The sequence below is a fragment of the Pyxicephalus adspersus genome, chromosome 5 (assembly GCF_032062135.1).
Source record: "Pyxicephalus adspersus chromosome 5, UCB_Pads_2.0, whole genome shotgun sequence".
Taxonomy (NCBI): Eukaryota; Metazoa; Chordata; class Amphibia; order Anura; family Pyxicephalidae; genus Pyxicephalus; species Pyxicephalus adspersus.
The window spans coordinates 130,163,862-130,184,845 of NC_092862.1; the positions used below are offsets into that span (position 1 = coordinate 130,163,862).

Consider the following 20,984-nt stretch of genomic DNA (forward strand, 5'->3'; position numbering starts at 1 on the left):
GCCAGGCTGGAGCTGAGACTCTTTCCCCGGGAGAGAACAGACACTTTCCTTTCTGTGGTCCTGAAAGTTCAGAATCATGAGGAACATGGCAGTGCCTGAGGAGAGCATTTATAATCTTATCCCCAAAGAGGAGGTTAAAATTCAGAAGCCACCCAGGTGAGGTGTTTGAATTCATGAATGTATGGTATCTCTCAGACCCTGTGGAGGGGTCTCTAGAATTGTTTGACCCTAGACATGCTGTAGGATTTATAATCTGTACTTCTTATTTATTTTATACTTCTTTTTTTTCATTGGCAAATTTGTGTTGACAAAATTTTAAATTTTGTGAATTTTTACAGAAATTTTGCTGCTTAGTTGAAGTTTTTGTATTTGGAGTATTTTTAGTGCATGTTTTTTAATGTTGTTGTGTGTTGTTGACATTTTTTAGTTAATGTTTTTTGTTTTTTTTTATACTGCCTTCAGTAATGCAATAATTATGCAATGCTTATGCAATAATGCAATAATTATCGTTGGAAACGAACGATTAACGACTGATCGTCCAATAATCGTTAACAAAAAAGTGCACAATGACGCAGACGAACGAGGATTGTCGCTGGAAACGAACGACTGTCCCGGTGGATCTGATTGAGCGACGATCGTTCACTATCTGTTGTGTGTACGGTCATTCAGTGATCGTGGATGGTTCTGCAGTACACTTTCTAGCTAGCGTGTGTACTATTGGTGGATTATATTTGAACAATTGTATTGTTACAACATGTACAGAATTGTGCACAAGATGATTGTTCAAAATAATCGAGCATAATCGTTAGTCATTCGTTTTCTAATGATAATTATTACAAGTGTGTACCTAGCTTTACATTCTAAAAGACAACTTTTGTTGACTTTACTTCCTTGAATACCAGATCCCTATTCCCACATGTGCAGCCCACCTGTTATGATATTAAAGCCTACCTAAACTCAGAATTTTTACATAAAAGTATGGACAACACTTTTATATAAAGTAAAAATGTTGTTTGTAGTAAACAACTGCCCCCTTAATTCTTGAGCGCCTAGGCCAGGTTGGCAAACTTTTATGGCCACTAAGCCATTTCAGAGGGGGGCGAGAGTACACCAGGCCTAATGGCTCCTCCCCCACCAGGGAACGCCCCCTGAAGTGAAATCCCTCTCCTCAGTATGCATTACGTTCCCTATTTACTGCGGCGGCGGAAGTATCAGGCCTGCCGGGGTAAATAGGGGAGCCACAGCAAGGAGGCAGCACCGGAGCTCCGGCTCTGGTAGTTCCTAACGACCCCTGGCAGATCCGGCCGGCAACCTGCGGGTTGCAGGCCAGTATTAGACTGGAACAAACTACCTGCTAGGCCGTATCTGGCCTAGAGGCTGGAGTTTGCCGACCCCTGGCCTAGGCGATCAAGCTGGCCTAGGGAGCGCAGAGACTCCTGGGATACCTATGTCACGCATCCCGGGAGGCTCTTGGCTTTTCCTTCTGCATATGCTCATCATTTTGGGCATGCGCAGAAGGAGCCCTTTCATCAATAGGGAAGAAAATTGCCGATCTCACACATGCACAGTGAGATTGGTAAACTTTTTTCCTAATCTAAGTCATGCAATCTCGCACCTGCGCAGTGCGAGATCTGGTGATATAGGAAGAAGAACATGGAAGAAGATAGGAGAAGATGGCGGCGTCTGGCGCTCCCTCTGCTGCGGGCCAAAGACAGATATCCGGATGACGCAGGACCCGATGGAAGAAACCTCCCAATGGATAGACTGATCTGCAGGATAGAAGGTAAGTGTGTTTTTTTTTGTTCCGAGTTAGTTTTTGGGTTAACTTCTGCTTCAAACTTCATCTTTGATCTAACCGTTTTTCGCTGTGTGGTTCTGATACGTTCTGCTCAGTCTTGTTTCTAAAAAGTAACCTTGTTGGGTCTTTTTTTCCCAGCACAATATATTCTGCCATACGGTATTCTGCCATAGGGTCATGGCCTGGCCTTTCATGGGGACATTGAATGGGTACCAGATAAAGCGGAACTATGACTAAAAAAAAATAACACCTTTACAGGTGGAAAGCCATCAATCTCTTTGTGATCCTAGTCTAATCGATCCCACGCAGTCCAGTGTTTTGTCTCACCAAGAGCGACCATCTTCTTCCAGATTCTTTTTCCTACGTCACCCCATCTTGCACTGTACAGGTGCAAGATTGGGTAACGCGCCTATGCAATGAATGCTTTTTTTACATTGGAGGAAAGCCAAAATCAGGCATGCACAGAAAGAACAGCCCTCAGCCTCCCAGGATATGTGACCAGCAGAAGGCTGCTGGTTTCACATTCACTGGTAGTGGTAAAGACATGATGGGAGGGGTCTCCAGGTTTACTGGATCACCCAGGTTCTCCCATGATAGTCTAACTTCTCCAGTCTTAAATAGTTTTAATAAATCAAACCCATTGAATCAAAGACAAAGAGAAGAGTACATCAAGTTGTATTTTGGACTTTATCACAATGCCAGCTTGGAAATAACATTATTTTTTTTTCCTTTTTTGTATTTGCTATCTTTTTCCCTCCCCTTCACTTCCTGTCTTTAAAACACAACAGAAAGTAGTAGGAAAAAAATCTCCATTTAGACAGTTGTCTCTTGAACAGAGGATTTCCCCTCTAACTGTAAAATTTTGAGTTTGAATGGTTTAGGAATTTGAAGTTATTTATGTTTGATGTCTGTATAAAAAAAAGTTCACATTTTTAATCCCCTTTTTTTCTTTTCAGATACACCTCCACTTTTAGACACTCGGTTAAGTTGGAGGAGCAGAAGAATAAAGCTGCTCATAAGACTATGGGACCAGCTAAAGTAGAAGTCCCCTCACCAAAGGAATACTTACAGAAACACACAAAAGAGGCAACACTGGCCCAAAGTAAGAAACATATCTTGGGTTGTAGAGGAAAAAATAAAGCATGACTGCACTTTAACACATACTTGTCTTGTCCTGCCAAACACCTCTATAGACCACTATGGTGCTATTGCACTGGTTCAGTTTGTTCAGCCAGAAGGCCCCAGGAGACAAGCAGAAAAAAATGAGGTTGATGTAAAAGTAAGAATACAATCAGTAAAATAATTTACCCTTTAGTGAAGGGACAATAGTTAAACAGTGGGTAAACTTATTTTGTATTCCTGGGCTTTCACCCAACTTCTGAACTTTTCAGACAGTTTCAATTCCCATAAAAGCATATTGTAATGTAAAACCCAAAAAAAAAGAAGGTCCAGTCTAGATCAGGAAGTTGCGTTTACTGGATGATATCAGAAGTATCTTATACTGATGTTAAACTAATGCCATTGATACTAGCCCCAAGCCCATTGGCAAAGTTCTTTGAGCATTTAGGCTGGGTACACATGTACAATAATTGTTGTTGGAAAAGATCTTTCACAATCCTTTCCAAGGACAAAAGACTCCGCAATGCATGAACAAGTGTTGTACATACAGCACTATTTTGCTCAATTGAGAGGGGAGGGGAGAACAACGGAGCCGCACCCCGCTGCACTCTCTCCTCTTCACTTAATATTATGATCGTTTCTACGAGCGTTGTACACACGCCAGCCATGAGGCGATTAATGGACGAAAATCATCTGACGTGTGTACGTAGCCTTTATGTTACATGAAGGAACCAATAAGTGTGTTATATACTACTAATCACACGTTTGCCTTTCTTGTGCACAACAAGAAAGTGCTTTACTTAACTCTACAGGGAAACCACCAAGATGCCTGGCCGAAGACCAGAAGCGGCCCCCAGTTCCACCAAGAACAGAGCAGCCAATTCTGGGCATACAAACTAACAAAAGTTTCATTAAAACCAATGTAGCTGAAGCTGTCTTGGCCGTACCTAAAAAGCCAAAACCTGTCTATGTGGACACCAAAAAAGGGGACAAACATCTCCTGGAAACATCAGGACTTGTGCCTAAATACATCAAAAGGAAGGTAATAAAATGGTTACCAGCACACAGGCTTTTACCAACAGAAAATATCACATAATTAATTTATACACTAAGATAAAGAATGCCTGCCATCAGTCATTAACTTTTGTACTTACTCGGCATCCTGCTTGGTGGAACGCTTTTTATTATGAAAGTTCCTATAGCATGCTGCTAAACTCATGACTTATTCTAACAAACTGTGTGCCCTGTATGACTACATAATTCATCTGTACTCATGTCAAAGTGCAACATTAAAGCTGCACAAAATAAAAATACATACATTTACAACCTACAGTGTAAGAAAAAAAAGTCCCAGGGCAAACCCATAGACTAAAACTTTGTCAGCTCAGCATTTGACAAATTTTCCATTAAGTAGAAATTTTAACACTGCTGTAGGCTGTAAACACAAAAATATTTAAGTGCAGGTTTCTGACTGCTGTATAACATTTCTTTTCCTCAACCATGAATCAGAGAGATAAGGGTGACCACTAGCAGTGCCAGCTATGTAGGCATTACTTGTTCAAATTAACCCATGTATTGGTGTTCTGCCTGGTAAGGATGCCTGTTTCATAGTTCATCTGTATTTTTCAACTGATCTCCTGCTAGTTGCCTGTTGTTTAGCTAGAAAGGAAGGCCTAATTATCAAAACAATGAAAGGTCACATTGCCATAGCTACATGTTGGTAAACAATAGATTTTATACACTGAAAACCTCTGAGCATTGCTTTAGTCAGTTAGGTGCACACGTGCAAAGGATCTTTCGTGATCCTTTCCAATGACAAACCAGTGCACAATGCATAAACAAGTGCTGTACATACAGCGCCGCTCTGCTCTATGGAGCGGGGAGAGAATGACGGAGCGGCACTCCGCTGTGCTCCCATACCTTCACTTGCATTACCATCATTCATTGTCCAGAACGGTCGTTTGAACGATGATTATCAGACGAGAACCATTGCACATGTGTCCATAGCCTTAAGGTTTGTACTTTTAAGATCTGCAGGCAACTTAAAAGTACAGATGGATACAACATAATTGTGGGGAGCACTTTGGTTCCTCTCTGTTAACTGGACACTGGAATGTCTGTATCCACCTTTGGAAATAATGTACATGGGTGTTTGCTTTTTGTTTCTGAAATGCATTTTTAAAGGACATGCATAGGGCAGCACGGTGGATGGTGCATGGAGTTTGCAGGTTCTCGCCGTGTCTGCGTGGGTTTCCTCCGGGTACTCCGGTTTCCTCCCACATCCCAAAAACATGCAGTTAGGTTCATTGGCTTCCCCTAAAAAAAAATTGACCTAGACTACATTAATGACATATGACTATAGTAGGGACATTAGATTGTGAGGGACAATTAGTGCACTCCTTTGAGGGACAGTTAGTGACATACCTATGTACAGCGCTGTGTAACATGACGGTGCTATATAAATACTGTATAATAATAAAAAGGACCTGGAAGGCAGTGTTTAAATGGTATAAACCAAACTCTATGGAGTAATATTTACTTTTATAGTTGTCATCAACATTTTTTTATTCCTCTATACAAAATCAGTATGTAGTGATGTGTGGGAAGGCACCTAAATACATCTCAAACACACCCTTACTATTTTTTCCTGACATCACCTGAATCCATGGGGTTCATTTATAAAGAGTGAATCTTTCAATCACCAAATATTTTCTGCTGGAGAATGGTCCAGAGAATGAAGGGTGTGTTAAATGTAAGTGGTTGGTTCTCCTCCAGAGAATGTCTGCCTCTGGTTCTGGACCTCTGGTTCTTACTCTGTGTATAGTAATCTGTCTGCTATTCATACATTTGACCGCTTGGTTCACCAAAATTTGTGTTGTGTTAGCATTACGGAAGAAGTACAACACTTTCTTACCGTACCTCAAGTGGTAATCAATGTCTTATTCTGACACTGTCTACCTATATACACTATATACCTTCCCCTGAAACTATCTGCAACCACATCTCAAGATGGGAAACCTCACAGAATGGATGTCATCTGTATATTTTTTTAAGGATTTTGGCTCTACTCCCGAGTATTTAGTGAAGCGAAACGAAGAAGTGAGAAGAGCCCAGGAAGAGTATGATGCCTATGTCAAAGAACGCCTTAAGATGGGTGCCATGAAACAACTGTCCGAAGAAGAGCGACAGAATGTTCTAGAGGTAAGATGCCTGTTTTGGTTAATAAATGGCAGTCCATCCAATCGTAATATATTAGATATAAGTGATGGCCATTAGGCTGATTTAATCCTGCCCGGCCTTCTTCTCGATCCTAGAAAATCTAAAGAACCCAAATACCACAAGAATCCCCTTCTACACAGTGCTGGTGTGTCTTCTTGTCACATTTGGGATCTTTGGCTTTCTCAAAATCCATTGGCAAAGCTCAGTGATGTCATCAGGTTTGAGTTTTCAAAAGCTCAAATTTAAGGTTAGTTGGAAGAATATATTTTAAATTTTTCATTTTTTTGTAGGGACTGAAGAAAAACTGGGATGAGCTTCACCATGATTACCAAGGCCTCTCTGTAGTGATTGACACACCACCCAAAAAGGCTCACAAAGAGAGACTGGAAGCTGAAATGAGACAGCTGGAGCGAGATATTGATGTCATTGAAAGACAAAAGATTATTTACATAGCTAATAACTAACCTTTCATACAAAATACAGGAAACATAAAACTTTCATTAAAGATTTAGTAATTTATATATTTGTTAACATACTGTTTGCCGCTATCATTTTTTTTACTTTTTTATGATACTTTCCCTATGACTGGTATTCGTATTTTGTTATATTGAATTGTGTGATTTTAGAATCTGCTACTATTGACATCTATTTCACAATGATGTTTAATTCAGATAAGAGGGTTTTAAAGACCTGAACTGTGGAAACTGGAAGCGCAAGGACTAGTCACCAATATTGCCTGTAAGCTGAATGTTTTCTATATACCTGTCCATAAAGACAATAAAAGCTTCAGTATTTCTCATCACAGGTTTTCTTTATGGCCAATGTCGTATGAGGCATTGGTGTTCATATCATTCAGAGGCCAAGACGGGGTAGCGTTTGCAGAGTGCCAGATAATATGCACTGCACAGTAGCACGCATTGATACAGTTCAACCCTTCATGTTTGAATATAGCCAAAACCTTTTTTTAAGATTTATATAGAGTGGGGTTTGAACCTTTTTTGAGTTTTCATTGCTGTGTGTCCCCGCTGGGTAGATTCACACCCACTAATTTTCCATGTGGCCATTGTTGGAATAGAAAATAATAGGTAATCCAAAATGTAACCGTTTTCACTAGATCCAAAGAAAAGAAAAATCCTCCAATAGGAACACCAGTTAGAGTTAAACTGTTTAATATGGGATTCTCTCTTTCCATTTGTCTCCTGTTTCTTATCTGAGACAGAAATTGAAAGAGGATGAGAAACAAACAGCAAGGGAAAAAATGTATAAACAATAAACTGTTCTGTGTTGGAAACAAACATAAACTTAAAAAAAGTTTTATCTACAGATATGCTTTATATGGTACACTAATTGGCTTACCTAAAATGTCCACGCTTTTGAAACATATAAAAAAAACAGTGCTTAAACAATGACTTCCCATCCACCAATGGTGCTATAGAATGATTTTATAATACTTTGTTTTAAAGTATATGTGAACTTTGTATTTACATTAGTGAAAGGATACAATATAACTGAACCTCCAATAGGTAATAAAAAAAATCAATCACATACTTATTTATTTGTATTTGTGAACGGTCACATGGCTGCTATCTCAGTGATTATCACCCCGCAGACCAGGGCAATGCAGGAGGAGAGGCCATCGACATCACTCCAGCTGGAGATCCTAACTGTTCAGAGCAGTTATTAGTTACCCAGCAGGGGGCGTTACCAACAGCACATTAGGGTATCAGATACTCAATGTATTACCACACCTGTCTGTAGTTTACACAAGAGGGTGACAACACTGACACATATTTTTTAAATAATTATTTATTTACACTGCACTTTAGACTGAGAGAGCTTGGAACTTGGTATTTTATTTGTTTAGTTAGTCTCTAGCATGGAGTTTTCTCCCGTTTCTCCTTTTTTTGTTGCACCTGTCACAAAATACCCAGTGTCTCCTGTTATTGGTATTCTGTCATTTGATAATGCCTAGGCACAAATGGGCACTAGGCCTGAGCAATGCATCATGGGAGAAGGGCAAATGCTCCATGACAGTATTTACATCCTGTTACAAAGTCTCTGTAATTGGCCAAACTATATGAATAAAGTAAAAATCACTGTACTTGTTGCCTTAATATCAACATAAACCTGTTATGGTGCAAAGGTTTAGGGTTTATCCTGATTTAAACCCCAATGTCTTATCATGTGCAGATCAGCAGAGAACAATAAGCCATTACTGCAGCTACAGGATGTCCACCAGACTATCACAGGATAGTAATTCTCATTAGTTACAGACTAAGACTATAAGAATTTGTATTATGAATGACTGTCATACTTTTCTGATTATAAGCATATTTATTTGACAGTAAAGGAAAAGATTTTCTCATTACCATATGTTACTATATTATTATACATACCTCCTAACTGATCCGATTTGGAGGAATCCCCCCCAGCCAGTGTTAGCACTAAGTCTGTTCCCTCTCTTTTCCTTACTAATTGTCCCTCATTCTAGTCCAAGATTCTGTCCCCTTGTCCTCTACGACAAGGATGGATGGATATGTACACTCTATAAACAGGTTAATATAAAGGAATTAGAACTGTGAACAAAAGCACTTGTTGGTTTATTTAATTTTACATACTAATTTTTTTGGCTTGCCATATGAAAGAACGGCAGGGGTGCCTCATTTGCCTTCATTCTTCCTGCCTCCATAATTTTGAAGGAATGCACTGTATATCGAACCATAGAGAATATTATTATCACAAAACAGTATTTTTATAGCACCAACATATTACGCAGCGCTTTACAAAGTCCATAGTCATGTTACTAGCTGTCCCTCAAAGGGGCTCACAAACTAATGACCCTACCATAGTCATATGTCTTTGATACGCTCTAAGATCAATTTTGGGGTGAAGCCAATTAACCTAACTGCATGCTTTTGGAATGTGGGAGCAAACACACAGAGAACCTGTAAACTCCATACAGATAGTGTCCTGGCCAATATCTGAACCTGGGACCCAGCGCTGCAAAGGCTAGAGTGCTAACCTCTGAGCAACTATGCTGCCCACAGCAGACCAGCATTTTACCAATGGTTATATTGTACAAGGGCCAGACAACACAAATCTATTTAGTTTTTATCTAGTCAGGCCCAGACAGTTCACTAAAAAGATGAAAGTTGAATTTCATTCTCTGGACTCCTTTCTGCTGATAAGCAATGCATCATCTTAGTAGGTGAAAATGCACTAAATATAGGGAAAGATATACAAATTCTATATTACAATGCATTAGGGGGAGTTGGGCATTTTGTGAAGCCCCTGAACATCAAAATGTTGCTTTTCAGTTAGTAATTATGAAATGAAATTTTTATACCCCAGTGGAAGACTTGGGTGGCATGGTGGTTCTGTAGTTGGCCCTTTAAATCAGAACTATATCTAAAAACTAAAAAAACTGCTCCCAGGCAGGCCCTTTGTTGCAGAAAGAATGATGACCCTTCTGCAATAACATACCTGTTACCTGCCTGATCGCAATTTAGCATTTTGCAAAATGCATTTTATCTTGCTTTCATTAACATTTCTTATTAGGACAAGATAGGGTGAATCACAGAGAGCAATGAAATTGTTACAGGGTCACAATCCCTTCTTTGCTCCAAAAAAAGAAGTTTTATTATACTTTACAGACTTTTGTAAAATGATCTCCTTTGTTAAAAACAGGAAGCTTAGTGGATGACTAGCTAGAGCAAGGCCCACTTTTTAGCCCCAATTTCACACACAGTACAGCCAAACCACTGCTCAAATTACGAAACTCATATGTGTGCATTCCAATCTGGAGAAGAAAGAGTTATCACAAGTCTCACTTTATGCCAGCAGATTGCAGGGAAAACAAGCAATGTCTTTCAGCTCAGCCCTCTCCCCCCCAGCCAGTGTTAGCACTGAGTCTGTTCCCTCTCTTTTGCTTACTACTCTTCAGCCAGGAAGCCACACAGAGGTGAGCTGGGATGTGGGGGGCCATTAAGGTTGGTGGACCCTCCCTGTATGTATGGAAAGTTGTACGGATAGATGAATTCAACCGCTTTTTGGTTTAAGTCTGAGAACATATGTGTGTGACCTGTGAATTCTGCAGCTCACATATGTGTGTGACCTGTGAATTCTGGAGCACATGGATTGTTGTGATTAAGGTCATACCTGACATCATGGAGTCATTGAAAGTTTTTGGGTTGTTGCATGCCGAAGCATGAAATGACTGTGTAGCTCCTGTCTGACAATCTTTATGGGCTGAATTCTCGTTGGCTTTCTTTCCTTCACAACACTAGGTCTGGTTTACCAGGGGCCTATTCATGTTCAAGCACCTTCGTTGCTGCACAGGGTAACATTTTTTTAACACCGCTGCACCAATCATCAGTACACATGTGCATTCTGCATGCAAATATGTTGACATTTACAAAGCAGTTTTGGTTTTGCATGATTGTGCAGCCAAATACCAACCTCTTTTTTTTCAGTTTTGCTGCAACTGAGAATATGTATTTAGGAATGGCATTAAACCTAAGAACTACTGAAAGTGCTAAAATGTTCAGATTTGTTCATTTTCATAATGAATAATATAAATGCAAATGCATGTAGGGAACAATAAAATTGGTCCCTAAACTGTATTTAAGTAAAAGAAGTAACAGAATACCAGCTGCAAACAAAACAGTTTTACAAATGGTCCCCATGGTGTGATCTGCACTGTTAAAGTCTTTAGGCTGTTTTTGCAGAGAAGTAGAGCTTGTAGAAAAAGGACATCCTTGTTTAGGGGAGCAGGGTTTTTAAAATTTGGCTCAGTGGTCACTTTTCTCTTGTTCCTCACCTGACACCTTGGGAAAAAGTCCACCACTGCCCACATGGTGTTTGTGTGGGTTCTCTGCTATAATGGCCTTAGACTTTATCAAGGAAAAAGTAGGGACATTAGATTGGGAACTATTCTGAATCACAGCTAGTGACATGATTATGTACTGTAAAGTTCTGCCTAATGATAATGTTGGTGCTTTATAAATACTTAGTTATAGCAATAATGGGGTTGTATTTGTTTTCTTTCAGTTCTACAGTGGTTTGCTTGGGGCCTTGAAAACTGTGAAAAATAATCAAAAACGATAAATTAAAGATTGTTTGAATGTTAAAGATGTTTGCAAGAACATTATTTGCCATTTTATCTTTTTTGTTTTGTTTTTATTCTTAGAACAATGGAAGTCTTACTAAGGGTGCATATTTGATATAAACTAGTATTTGCTGAAGGGTGCCATTTTCCATCTCAAAAAGTTGATTTTACATGCAGATGGAGCAATGGAGACCAGCAACGACTAGTTAGGTTTTAAGATTTGCATACTCTCTCTGCTCCAGCCAACTTCCCCAACATCCCTCAGTCCTGTGCCAGAACATCTATAGTCCATTTTAGTTCGAGTATTGTACTATTGACTTCCAGGAGGCAGGACTTGCTGTTATGAGGGCTTAGAGCCTAATTGTTCCTAATTGGAGCCACATGTATAGGTTGGGCCTACAGGCAATATTATAACCAATACTGGTGTTTGTAGAAACCACAAGACATCTGTCTTTTTGCAATAATATTAGTATAGATCGTATTTAGTTAACTGATAAGTTCATTTACATACTAAAGTCATTTTCTTTAATATTCATATATATTTATCTGTTTCCTAACACAAATTATCTCACATTTCTCTGCTTATTCCTCCCACAGTTGTGTCTAGTCCTCCTCTGATAATAAATGGATGATTAGTCACTTTGTAATCATTATATTGCAGTTGGTTTTTACAACCTGGTTTTTACATAAAAAGTTGTTGGCAACTTAATCTTTTGGTTCAGAGAACGGATGATGCCATGAATACCTGAATTCTATAGAAATTGTCATCTTTAATCTTTAATGATCAAGATTAAGAATGGACAGGCTACATTTATATGTAATGTAGAAAATCCCTGTAATATTAAATCTCTGGTCTGCCCTAGATTTGATACCCTGATATCTGCACACATCAGAGAAAAAGCTTGCTATGTACATTTTTGTATGGGTTGTCTCCTTTTCCATACACTCATCTATTTTTTTCTTTCAGCTTGCTGGTGAAGAGATCCTTTGATAACAAATACAGACCAGACTGTGAGTCATGCGATATGCTGTTCCTTTATGATGTCTATCACTGCATCTCGTACAGATGTTCATAATTAAATGTAGTTACCATAGTGTTATCATGAAGCTTTTTAAGAAGCTTTTAGATTCTGATGTATTATTAATACAATACATAAGAATCTGTAAAGGATGTTTAAACCCCAACAACTGACCTCTCTTGTTTGCCCCCTTTGGCCTGTAAAATATACAATTAAAAATGCATGTTAAGCCAGGGTTGTCTTGTGACCCCGTCATTTATAACTCAATGTTATTAGGGAGTCTGTTTGGGCTGCATAACCCAAATTTTCCCCCAATATTATGGAAAAGACGGTGATGTTGTATTATTATTAATAATATTATTTTAATGGGTTTTTATAGGGCATTGCTTAAGAGAATCCATAGTCATGTCACTTGACTGTCCCTTAGAGGAGCTGACAATCCTGTCCCCTACCATTGCCGTAGTCTCAATTCCTCAACTTAGTCTAAGCTCAATTTTTTGGGGGGAAAAGCCAATTAGCCTAACATAATATTTTTGTATGGGGAGGGGGGGAACCCAGACTGTTAAAATCCACAGCTTTGCAAATGTTGCCATTGTCAGAGTATTCACATCAGTGCCCCATAGTGTGCTATAGCTCAGATGAAGCTCATTCTATGGGCCTGATTTAAAAAAGCTCTCCAAGGCTGGAGAGGATACACTTTCATCAGTGAACCTGGGTGATCCAGCAAACCTGGAATAGATTTTTGAAAAGTAACTTGCTATTTGTTTGCAAATGTTTTCAATTCTGGACCAGATCCAATACAAGTTTGCTCCAAATTTGATCACCCAGATTCACCGATGAAAGTGTATCTTTTCAAGCCTTGAAGAGCTTTAATAAATCAGACCCTATATGTGCATTAAAGGTGCCATTTGACTGCATTACCAACACTCATAGATATGAATCCAGCCAAAGGTCTTTTTTTTTTCTTAGCAGCTCAACATATTGGGGCTGATTTATTAAAGCTCTTCAAGGCTGGGGAGACTACACTTTCATCAGTGAGACTAAGTGATCCTGCAAACCTGGACTGGATGTGGTCCAGTATTGAAAACATATGCTAACAAAGCTCAAATGACTTTTAGGAAATCCATTCCAGGTTTGCTGGCAGGATCAAGCAGCTTTAATGATGAAAGTGTATCCTCTCCAGCCTTGGAGGGCTTTAATAAATTAGTGCCATTATCTTTGCCCTTTTCATGTCCGCCTACTATAGGTCAGTTCAGCCCTCCTGACTCCCTGGGATAACCTTTAACTTGATCAAAAAATTAACTCCTTTGATGTTCTGTTCTCTGTTTTTATTTCATTTTTTTATTTCCACGTGAGATAAGATATATATATATATATATATATACATATTTGGCACGAGGAGCAGAGCCAAAGTCCTTGATGCAATTCAATGAAAGCAAACAATGTTGAAAAAGGCACCCCCAATTCTTGGGAAAAATATCCATGTGAAATATCGGTGACTATTATTCCAATTTTTCTCCTAGAAGCCAGGTGCAAAATAACTAATCCAGGCGATTGCTTACCTTGCAGAGCCAGCTGCACAGCCTGCTCCATCAGTGTGATTTGCCCCAAAGGCAGAGCTGTGTCTTGCTGATAGTAACATTATTTGGAAGAGGCGGAGATTAGAGTATAGTCAGCATTTTACATGGGGCTCAGAAGTCACCCTTTTCACAGCATGCAAGTAATAACCATTCATAGAAACCTCATTTACTGGTGTGTACTCTATTTATTGCTGTTATACAAGAGCATTTGAAGTGTTAATATGTGATGCTCTTCAATTTAACACGAAGCTGAAAACAACCATGTTGATATACACATATTTACCTAAAGGAAAACTATACTGAAAGGGATATGGAAGCCATTGATGAGTGGCTATAGAAAATAAAAATAGTTTGGATGCTTTTGTTTTGAAGGTTTTGTGATTTAGTGACCCAAAGCAAGTATGTAGATCAGAGAGAAGTCTAAATTCCTAATTTTACTTAGATTTAAATTACTGAAGCCAATATATCACTATGGTAGCTAGGCAAATAATATTCTCAAAGGACCAACATTGGCAGCCTCAATAACTTCTCAGCACAGTCTTCCTGTAAAAAAAATGGTTTTCAAAAATGTGAGAAATTACATAGATAAGAGCTGGTAGGAAACAGTGCCTGCACCCAGGGAACCCCCATATCAGGTGCAAAGTTTTCTACATGAGTGCTGATGTCCCACTTTATTGAAGGCGCCTAGGTGGCCACATTGCATTGTAGATGGTGGTAGAGTATTCAAGCTTCCAATTGCAACTGAAGTAATGGTCTGTGTACACATTGCAGATAAGTGTCTGAACTGGGGGCACAGAAGACAATTTCTAGCACTCCTTGTGATACCCCATCATTCTTATAATTCCACCATGTGTTTTAATGATTTACACTTCACTATTACCTTGCAGGCAGGTGACACCCCTATTATCTAATAAGCTTTTAAACTTTCCACGGCACTAGCTTACATGAATGACACCACACAAAAAATGCAACAAAGCCAAAAGAGGAATTAGTGGTGCAGACTATGCTGTGAACTTTGCAGAAGTTTCACACAAAAACCAGTAGAAATCATCAGTTTTACTTTTGTTCTGTTTATTAAAATAACCCCATAATGAAACAGAAAGGTATCCAAACATCAGGAAACATAGGTCACATGTAAGTGGAAAAACCCTAAAAATGATTTACTTGCACACATACCATGGCTTTCTAAATACCTTGAAAATTATTTTTCATCTCAGCAGCTCTATGGAAAGCAAATATTTAAACTTTGTCCACTGGGTGGCAGCTTGATGTTAAATTCTACAGATAAATAGAATTGTTCATCTGATGTGAAATAATCCTTCCTATAGGAGCAGTGGTTGGAAAGTTATCTGAAAAATATTCACATGAAGATCGTTATGAAACCTGCTATCGTCTATTCTCTTGTTTTCTTTTTGAGTAATGAAAGAATAATTTAAAATGATTCTGATTTTAAAATGAATTTACATGTCTTCTTTGTATTTGCAGATACGGGGTTTGAGATTCCCAATAAATTTGTAGTTGGTTATGCCTTGGACTACAATGAACACTTCCGAGATCTCCATGTGAGTATGAAATACACTGCCAACAGAGCAGGATCAGTACATCTGTCATCCAGTTATTAACTCATGAAAAATCAGTTGTCATTGCAATTATCTAGATATTAAAGTGTAACTGCACCTCCTTTCCTCTGCCCAAAGCTCCCCTTCCTCATGCAATACTTACCTGTTCGACTAAAGCTACGTACACAAATTTGATAATTGTTGCCCTTAGACAAATAATTGTGAAAGTCAGGGGCCCCTATGTAATTTACATAGCATTAACAAATCTATATTTTGGTTTAGGTGCAGTAAGGTGCATTTCAGTCTTAAGGTTGAAACCCAAAGCTGTTGGACGCTCTCAGCTTTTCCTCTTCAATAATGTACCCATTTAACCCTTTTGTTGTCAACAGAAGCCAAATCTCAATCTCAACCTCTGTGTCATGCGGTTGAGTGTGGTTTTGGTTTGCTGTGGTTTGGTGTTTCCAGGTAGTTGATGTGAGAAAGGAAGAAACCACTTTCATACGTTAGCTATCCAAGTGCTGTGAGCTGCATTTTAAGGCTGTTACTTTCAAGTCAGTTGAAGTAGCTGTCTCTCTTTACCTGGTAATGTTCAGATCAACATTTAAAAGAGATATGGTGACAAATTTTAGGAGGGCTCAGGTGTGGTGCATAACATTCAACCTATGTATTATAGGAAAACGGAACTGTAGACCTTTGTGGTTATTAAATTATAGGCATACTGCATTAGACAGTCGGAGATTGGGGACTCTTTACAAAAGATCATATCACTTACACCCTCCTTATAAATGTTTCCACTCTTTCTACTTACTGTCTGCTGGAGTTTGTGGACCATAGATCAAGAACCAAAGGGCCTTGTGTGGTCTTTGGCCAACTGGATAAACACACAGGGTTTAGAGGGGTACATTTATTGGTCTACGTTTTAAAATTCATTTTAATTGAAAATGTAAAAATTTGCTGTTTTAGGGAACATCTAGAAATTCCTTCTAAAAAAAATAATCTGATCTGTGAGGGTTATTCCTATGCCCTCCTGCAGTCTGGTAGCTGTATATCTGCAGTGTGAGAGCTAATGTGGTGCTGCCCAACTCAGGAAATTTAGAGAGAGATTTAATGATGTCATTAAAAGTTTTCTTTGCTGGAGGCTCTTATATAAGGAAGCAAAGCCTGACCTTTACCAAGACGGTCATTCCTACAAAGAGATGCCATGCAAGTATGGCAAGTCAATAATTCAGAAAGATCACCTGGGGGAGACCACAGGCAATACTGGTTACTAGTTCTTTGCCCTCTGCCTGTTTTATTTTAATCACAGCTTAAAACGTTTAGTTTCTCATTTAGTACTCATATTAGGAACTAAAATGTGCAGATATCCAGGCTGCTATGTTTCTAAAAACATCCAATACAACATCACGCAATGGCTCACAGTAGTCATCCTCTCCCACCACCCCACAAAACCAACACATCTTTGCAGTTGCTTACCTCCACTTCACAGACTAAAGTCTGATTGAATATGAACTATTATGCTGGTGATGAAATATAATAGCACCTTTCAGCAACATGTGGTGCTGCAGGTAATATCGGGAAAAATAGCTTCAGCGGTCAGAGAACGGGATCTATCACATAAATCTGACCCTATCTGAAAAATACATTATATCCAAGGCATTAGCTATAATAAAAGAAAAATATGAATCTCTTTACAAGTGATATACTGGCTATATTTGAGCTTATGTCTCCCGGTAGCTTTTTCCAGTTACTGTATTTTTTCAGACCTATAAAACACATGGGATAAAAATAATCCATCACTGTAATCTGCAAGTTAAAATGATTTCATTAATTAGGACGTTGAGTGAAGACATCCGTGGATTGCCTTGGAAACCAAATGCAAGTGGGAAGATTAGGTCTATAACTTGTTACCGATCTAATAATCACCGCAAGGTGTTGAATTTAATTTTCTTGTGTACAGTTCACATTTATTTCTGCTTAAGCTGGTTAATTCACTGCGATTTTACATTATTTTCCAGCTAATTCAATAAGGTGGTGCAAAACAGCAACATTTATATGCATAGTTTGGTTTAAAGGGCTAGGCTATGTGTTACACTGTGCAGACAGTTCAGATTTTTATTACCTAAAATGAAGAATCGCTATTGACTATAGCAAAAATCCAGCATCTTTACAATCTGTCCCTCAATGTCATTAAAGCTATGTACACAGGTCTCATAATAGAAAATCTGATGTGTACAGCAGTCCCTGGACGTCGGCCATGAATCCGCCATGGTGGATTGATGAATAACTGATTGGGAACCATTACGCATTTCTTTGGAGGAGAGAACAGTGGGGTGCCACTTTCCATCCTTTCCATAGAATTTGACCAGTGATGTGTGTACAGTGCTCTGTCATATTTACTGGAAATGGTCACAAAAGATCATTTCCAGCTTTATAATCTGATGATCATATGAGCCTGTAGTGGTCCACCATGCCAGATCACTGAATGACCATCAGAATCCAATGGGGCACTATCCACATGTCCTCCTCTCTCCATAGAAGAGAACAGCAATACAATAATGATCATTTCAAACAACAATTATTTACTGTCTGTATGAAGCTTTAGATGGAAGGCTGAAAAAACTTAAGATAACATTTTACAATAAAATGGATCCTGCAAAGGCAAAATTGCATGCTCAATTCTCCCAATGACCACACCACTAATCCTCCATAATCTGACACTTCCAGGTATCATATACCTGATCCCCCTGCTGTGCTCAGTGTTTCGATCCACTGACCCCTGCATTGCTACAGAACACTGTACAGTACAGTTAAGAATTAGTTAAGAATTAGTAAGAATTACCTATGCTCAGTGGACTAAACCACTAAATGTAGCAGGGAAGCAGGAATCATACCAATCCAAGGAGTATCTGATTATCCAGGATATTCAGTGTCTTCTCCATCACAGTAAGCGGGATGGATCAATATTCTATGCCTTCTATGCTAGCAACCTTCTAATGTCCAATAGCACAGTCACTCTAAGCATTACTACGAAATAACATTACCTACAGAAATTCTAAGAATTGCATACATGAGATTTTCTGTTCAGTTAGACCTGAACTCCAGGCAAACCACTAAATACACAGCTGAAACACACACATGAACGCTTTTATCTGACAAAGGATTTCTATTTCTGTCAACACATTTTTATACACCTCTGCCAGACAGCACAGCCAGGAGGGTGACAGCACTTTTTATGTGGTGTATTGCTTGCCAGCCTATTGTCTGGACAATGAAGGAGCAGCAATAAACTAATAAGACATCAACTATGTTTAGTGTCAGCAAATCTGCATGTAGCTGACTGCCTCCTAGTACTGCTCCTTCCTCCTGCAGTGCAGTGGATATAAGAAGACAATTGTATGTTTAAAGAAACATCTAATTATGTTTTCATAAATGCATAACTTTACAAAATGCAGCCTGGATTTGATAATTTGCTCATGAATAAAAAGAAAAAACATTAAGGCTATGGTATGTGTATGCCATATCTTCATGCCAGTGAACCCATGCCTTGCGGGAGACACTACCCGCAGACCCATAGAGAATAAATGGGGGCGGAGAGTGGTACGGTACTGTTCACTGGCACCCGCAGTATGCAAATATGCAGACGCTGCAGTGCATGTGACAATGTAGCTGACAAGGTGCCAGCCACTGGGAATTGCAAAGGATCACTTGATCCCAAGGCAGGTCTGAACCTCTATAAAATCAACTCAAGTATTACAAATGACAGTCAGATGATAAAATGATCAACTGAAAAATATTCTTGTAATGATAATCAGAATGTTTTACTCAGAAGGGATTTTTTTTACCACCTAACCCCATTGGGCTCTACTTGTAAAGCAGGGAATCCAACATTCCCTGAAACATTTCCTAGTAGAGAATCTTCCAGGTCCATGTATTTCAATACCAATATTTTATTCTCCACCAGAAAATGTTTCAATGAATGTCAGATTCCCTGCTTTATAAATAAAGCCCATTGTATTGAATGGTACTATTACATCTTCACGTTATGAATAATGCCTTAAAAGTTACGTTTATGGGTGGTTCCATTTTGGTTGTTATCTTAGTAACTACTCTCCTACTCTCCTCACAGATAACTGTTTTTTAGGAGTATTAAGGCAGGGTCCAGTAACCGAAAACGATTTCTCCCCAAACAGCTGTTTATGTGGAATAACTCTCCTCCCTATTTATATGATCTTTTCTTTTTGGAAACATTGCAATATTTCATTTTGTACAATTTTATACTCTGTTTCTTGCTCTGTTATATATTTTTAAATTTTTGTATTGTCAGTTTTCCAATGTCTTTGCTGTAATGTAACTGTGTATTTTGACTGCTAGCTAAACCTAGCTTTTTGACAATAGTTTGCTTTAAATTCTTCCAAATGGCCAGAACAATTAACCAGCCCCCCCTATGCCCCCCCCCCCTTCTTTTGTTGTAAAACCCTAAAAATGTTTAAAAAAAAGTTAAGTTTATGGGTTTCTGAATAATCCTTTTTTTTTTTGTTTTTCAGCACATATGTCTTATCAGCGAAAAAGGCAAAGAGAAATACAAAGTGTGACCATCATTCCAATATTCAGAAATAATGTCTTTGTACCGGCATTGGGCATTGAATGGACTATTTGTAGGAGTGCACTGAAGGAAAAGCAATGTTTGGTTGTTATATATTTGCAGTCATCAAATGTCTCAGCTTAAAATAATTATAAATTGCATTTGCATTAGATTTTGTCTCTGTCAATTTCTTTTTACTTTTAATTTTAATAAAATATTATAATAATGGACTGGATTAAAAACTAAAACAGGTAAAAAAAAGTTGAACTCCAGGTAATCGCTAAATACACAGATTCAGTATATAAAATGAAGCTGATTTTACTGATCAAAAGATTCTATATTTTGTTTATCCAGTCCTGCCACACTACACAGCCCTGTCTGTCCTTTTACAATCTCCTAGACTTAAATAATAAAGCAACACTGCTAAAAGTTACAAGCTCATTGACACCGGCCCTAGAAAAGTTCACAAATTTATAATCACCTTTTAGGCCTGATTTATTTAGCTCTCCAAGACTAAAGAAAATAGACTGTCATGGAAGAACCTAGGTGATCCAGCAAATATTGAATGGATTTATTAAAAATCATTTGCTATTAGATAGCAAATGTTTTCAGTCCTGGATCAGATCCATTCCAGATATGGTAGATAACACAGGTTCTCCCATGATAGTTTTCTTCTTCTCCAGACTTGGAAAGCTTTAATAAATCAGTGCAGAGTTTTTAAGAGCAAATAGGCCATATAAGCCTCAATCCAAAAAAAAGTAAATAAAAAAAAATGTTTATAACTAAGAACTCTGCAATACATCAAAGAGGCTTTTCCAGCTGGTAATTATGGGCATGGGTTAGCTGGATTAAGTATATCTAAAACTGCAAATGCTCTTAGATTGTGAGCTCTTTAGGACAGGGTCCACTCCTCCTCCCGTGTTACTGTCTATATCTGTCTGCCATTTGCATTTTACCCCTATTTAATGTACAGCGCTGCATTATATGTTGGTGCCTTATAA

The 20,984-nt window shown here is 38.5% G+C and overlaps 1 protein-coding gene and 1 long non-coding RNA gene across 2 annotated transcripts; both read left to right on the forward strand.

The window, feature by feature from the left end:
* On the forward strand, positions 1-6,669 carry ENKUR (enkurin, TRPC channel interacting protein). The gene is made up of 5 exons (XM_072412710.1): positions 1-156; positions 2,755-2,900; positions 3,706-3,959; positions 5,972-6,118; positions 6,427-6,669. Exons 1-5 carry the CDS (start codon positions 77-79, stop codon positions 6,598-6,600), a joined length of 801 nt encoding a protein of 266 aa, XP_072268811.1. The 5' UTR covers positions 1-76; the 3' UTR covers positions 6,601-6,669.
* A 5,436-nt stretch (positions 6,670-12,105) lies between these two features.
* On the forward strand, positions 12,106-20,155 carry LOC140332179 (uncharacterized). The gene is made up of 3 exons (XR_011921048.1): positions 12,106-12,254; positions 15,328-15,404; positions 19,946-20,155. It is a non-coding gene; the product is annotated as an uncharacterized lncRNA (long non-coding RNA).
* The last annotated feature ends 829 nt before the right edge of the window (positions 20,156-20,984 follow it).

Coding starts and splice junctions, on each gene's coding strand:
- ENKUR (XM_072412710.1), top strand. CDS start 77: ATGAGGAACATGGCAGTGCCTGAGGAGAGCATTTATAATCTTATCCCC. Junction 3,960..5,971: donor CTAAATACATCAAAAGGAAG/GTAATAAAATGG, acceptor TATTTTTTTAAG/GATTTTGGCTCTACTCCCGA. Junction 6,119..6,426: donor AGCGACAGAATGTTCTAGAG/GTAAGATGCCTG, acceptor ATTTTTTTGTAG/GGACTGAAGAAAAACTGGGA.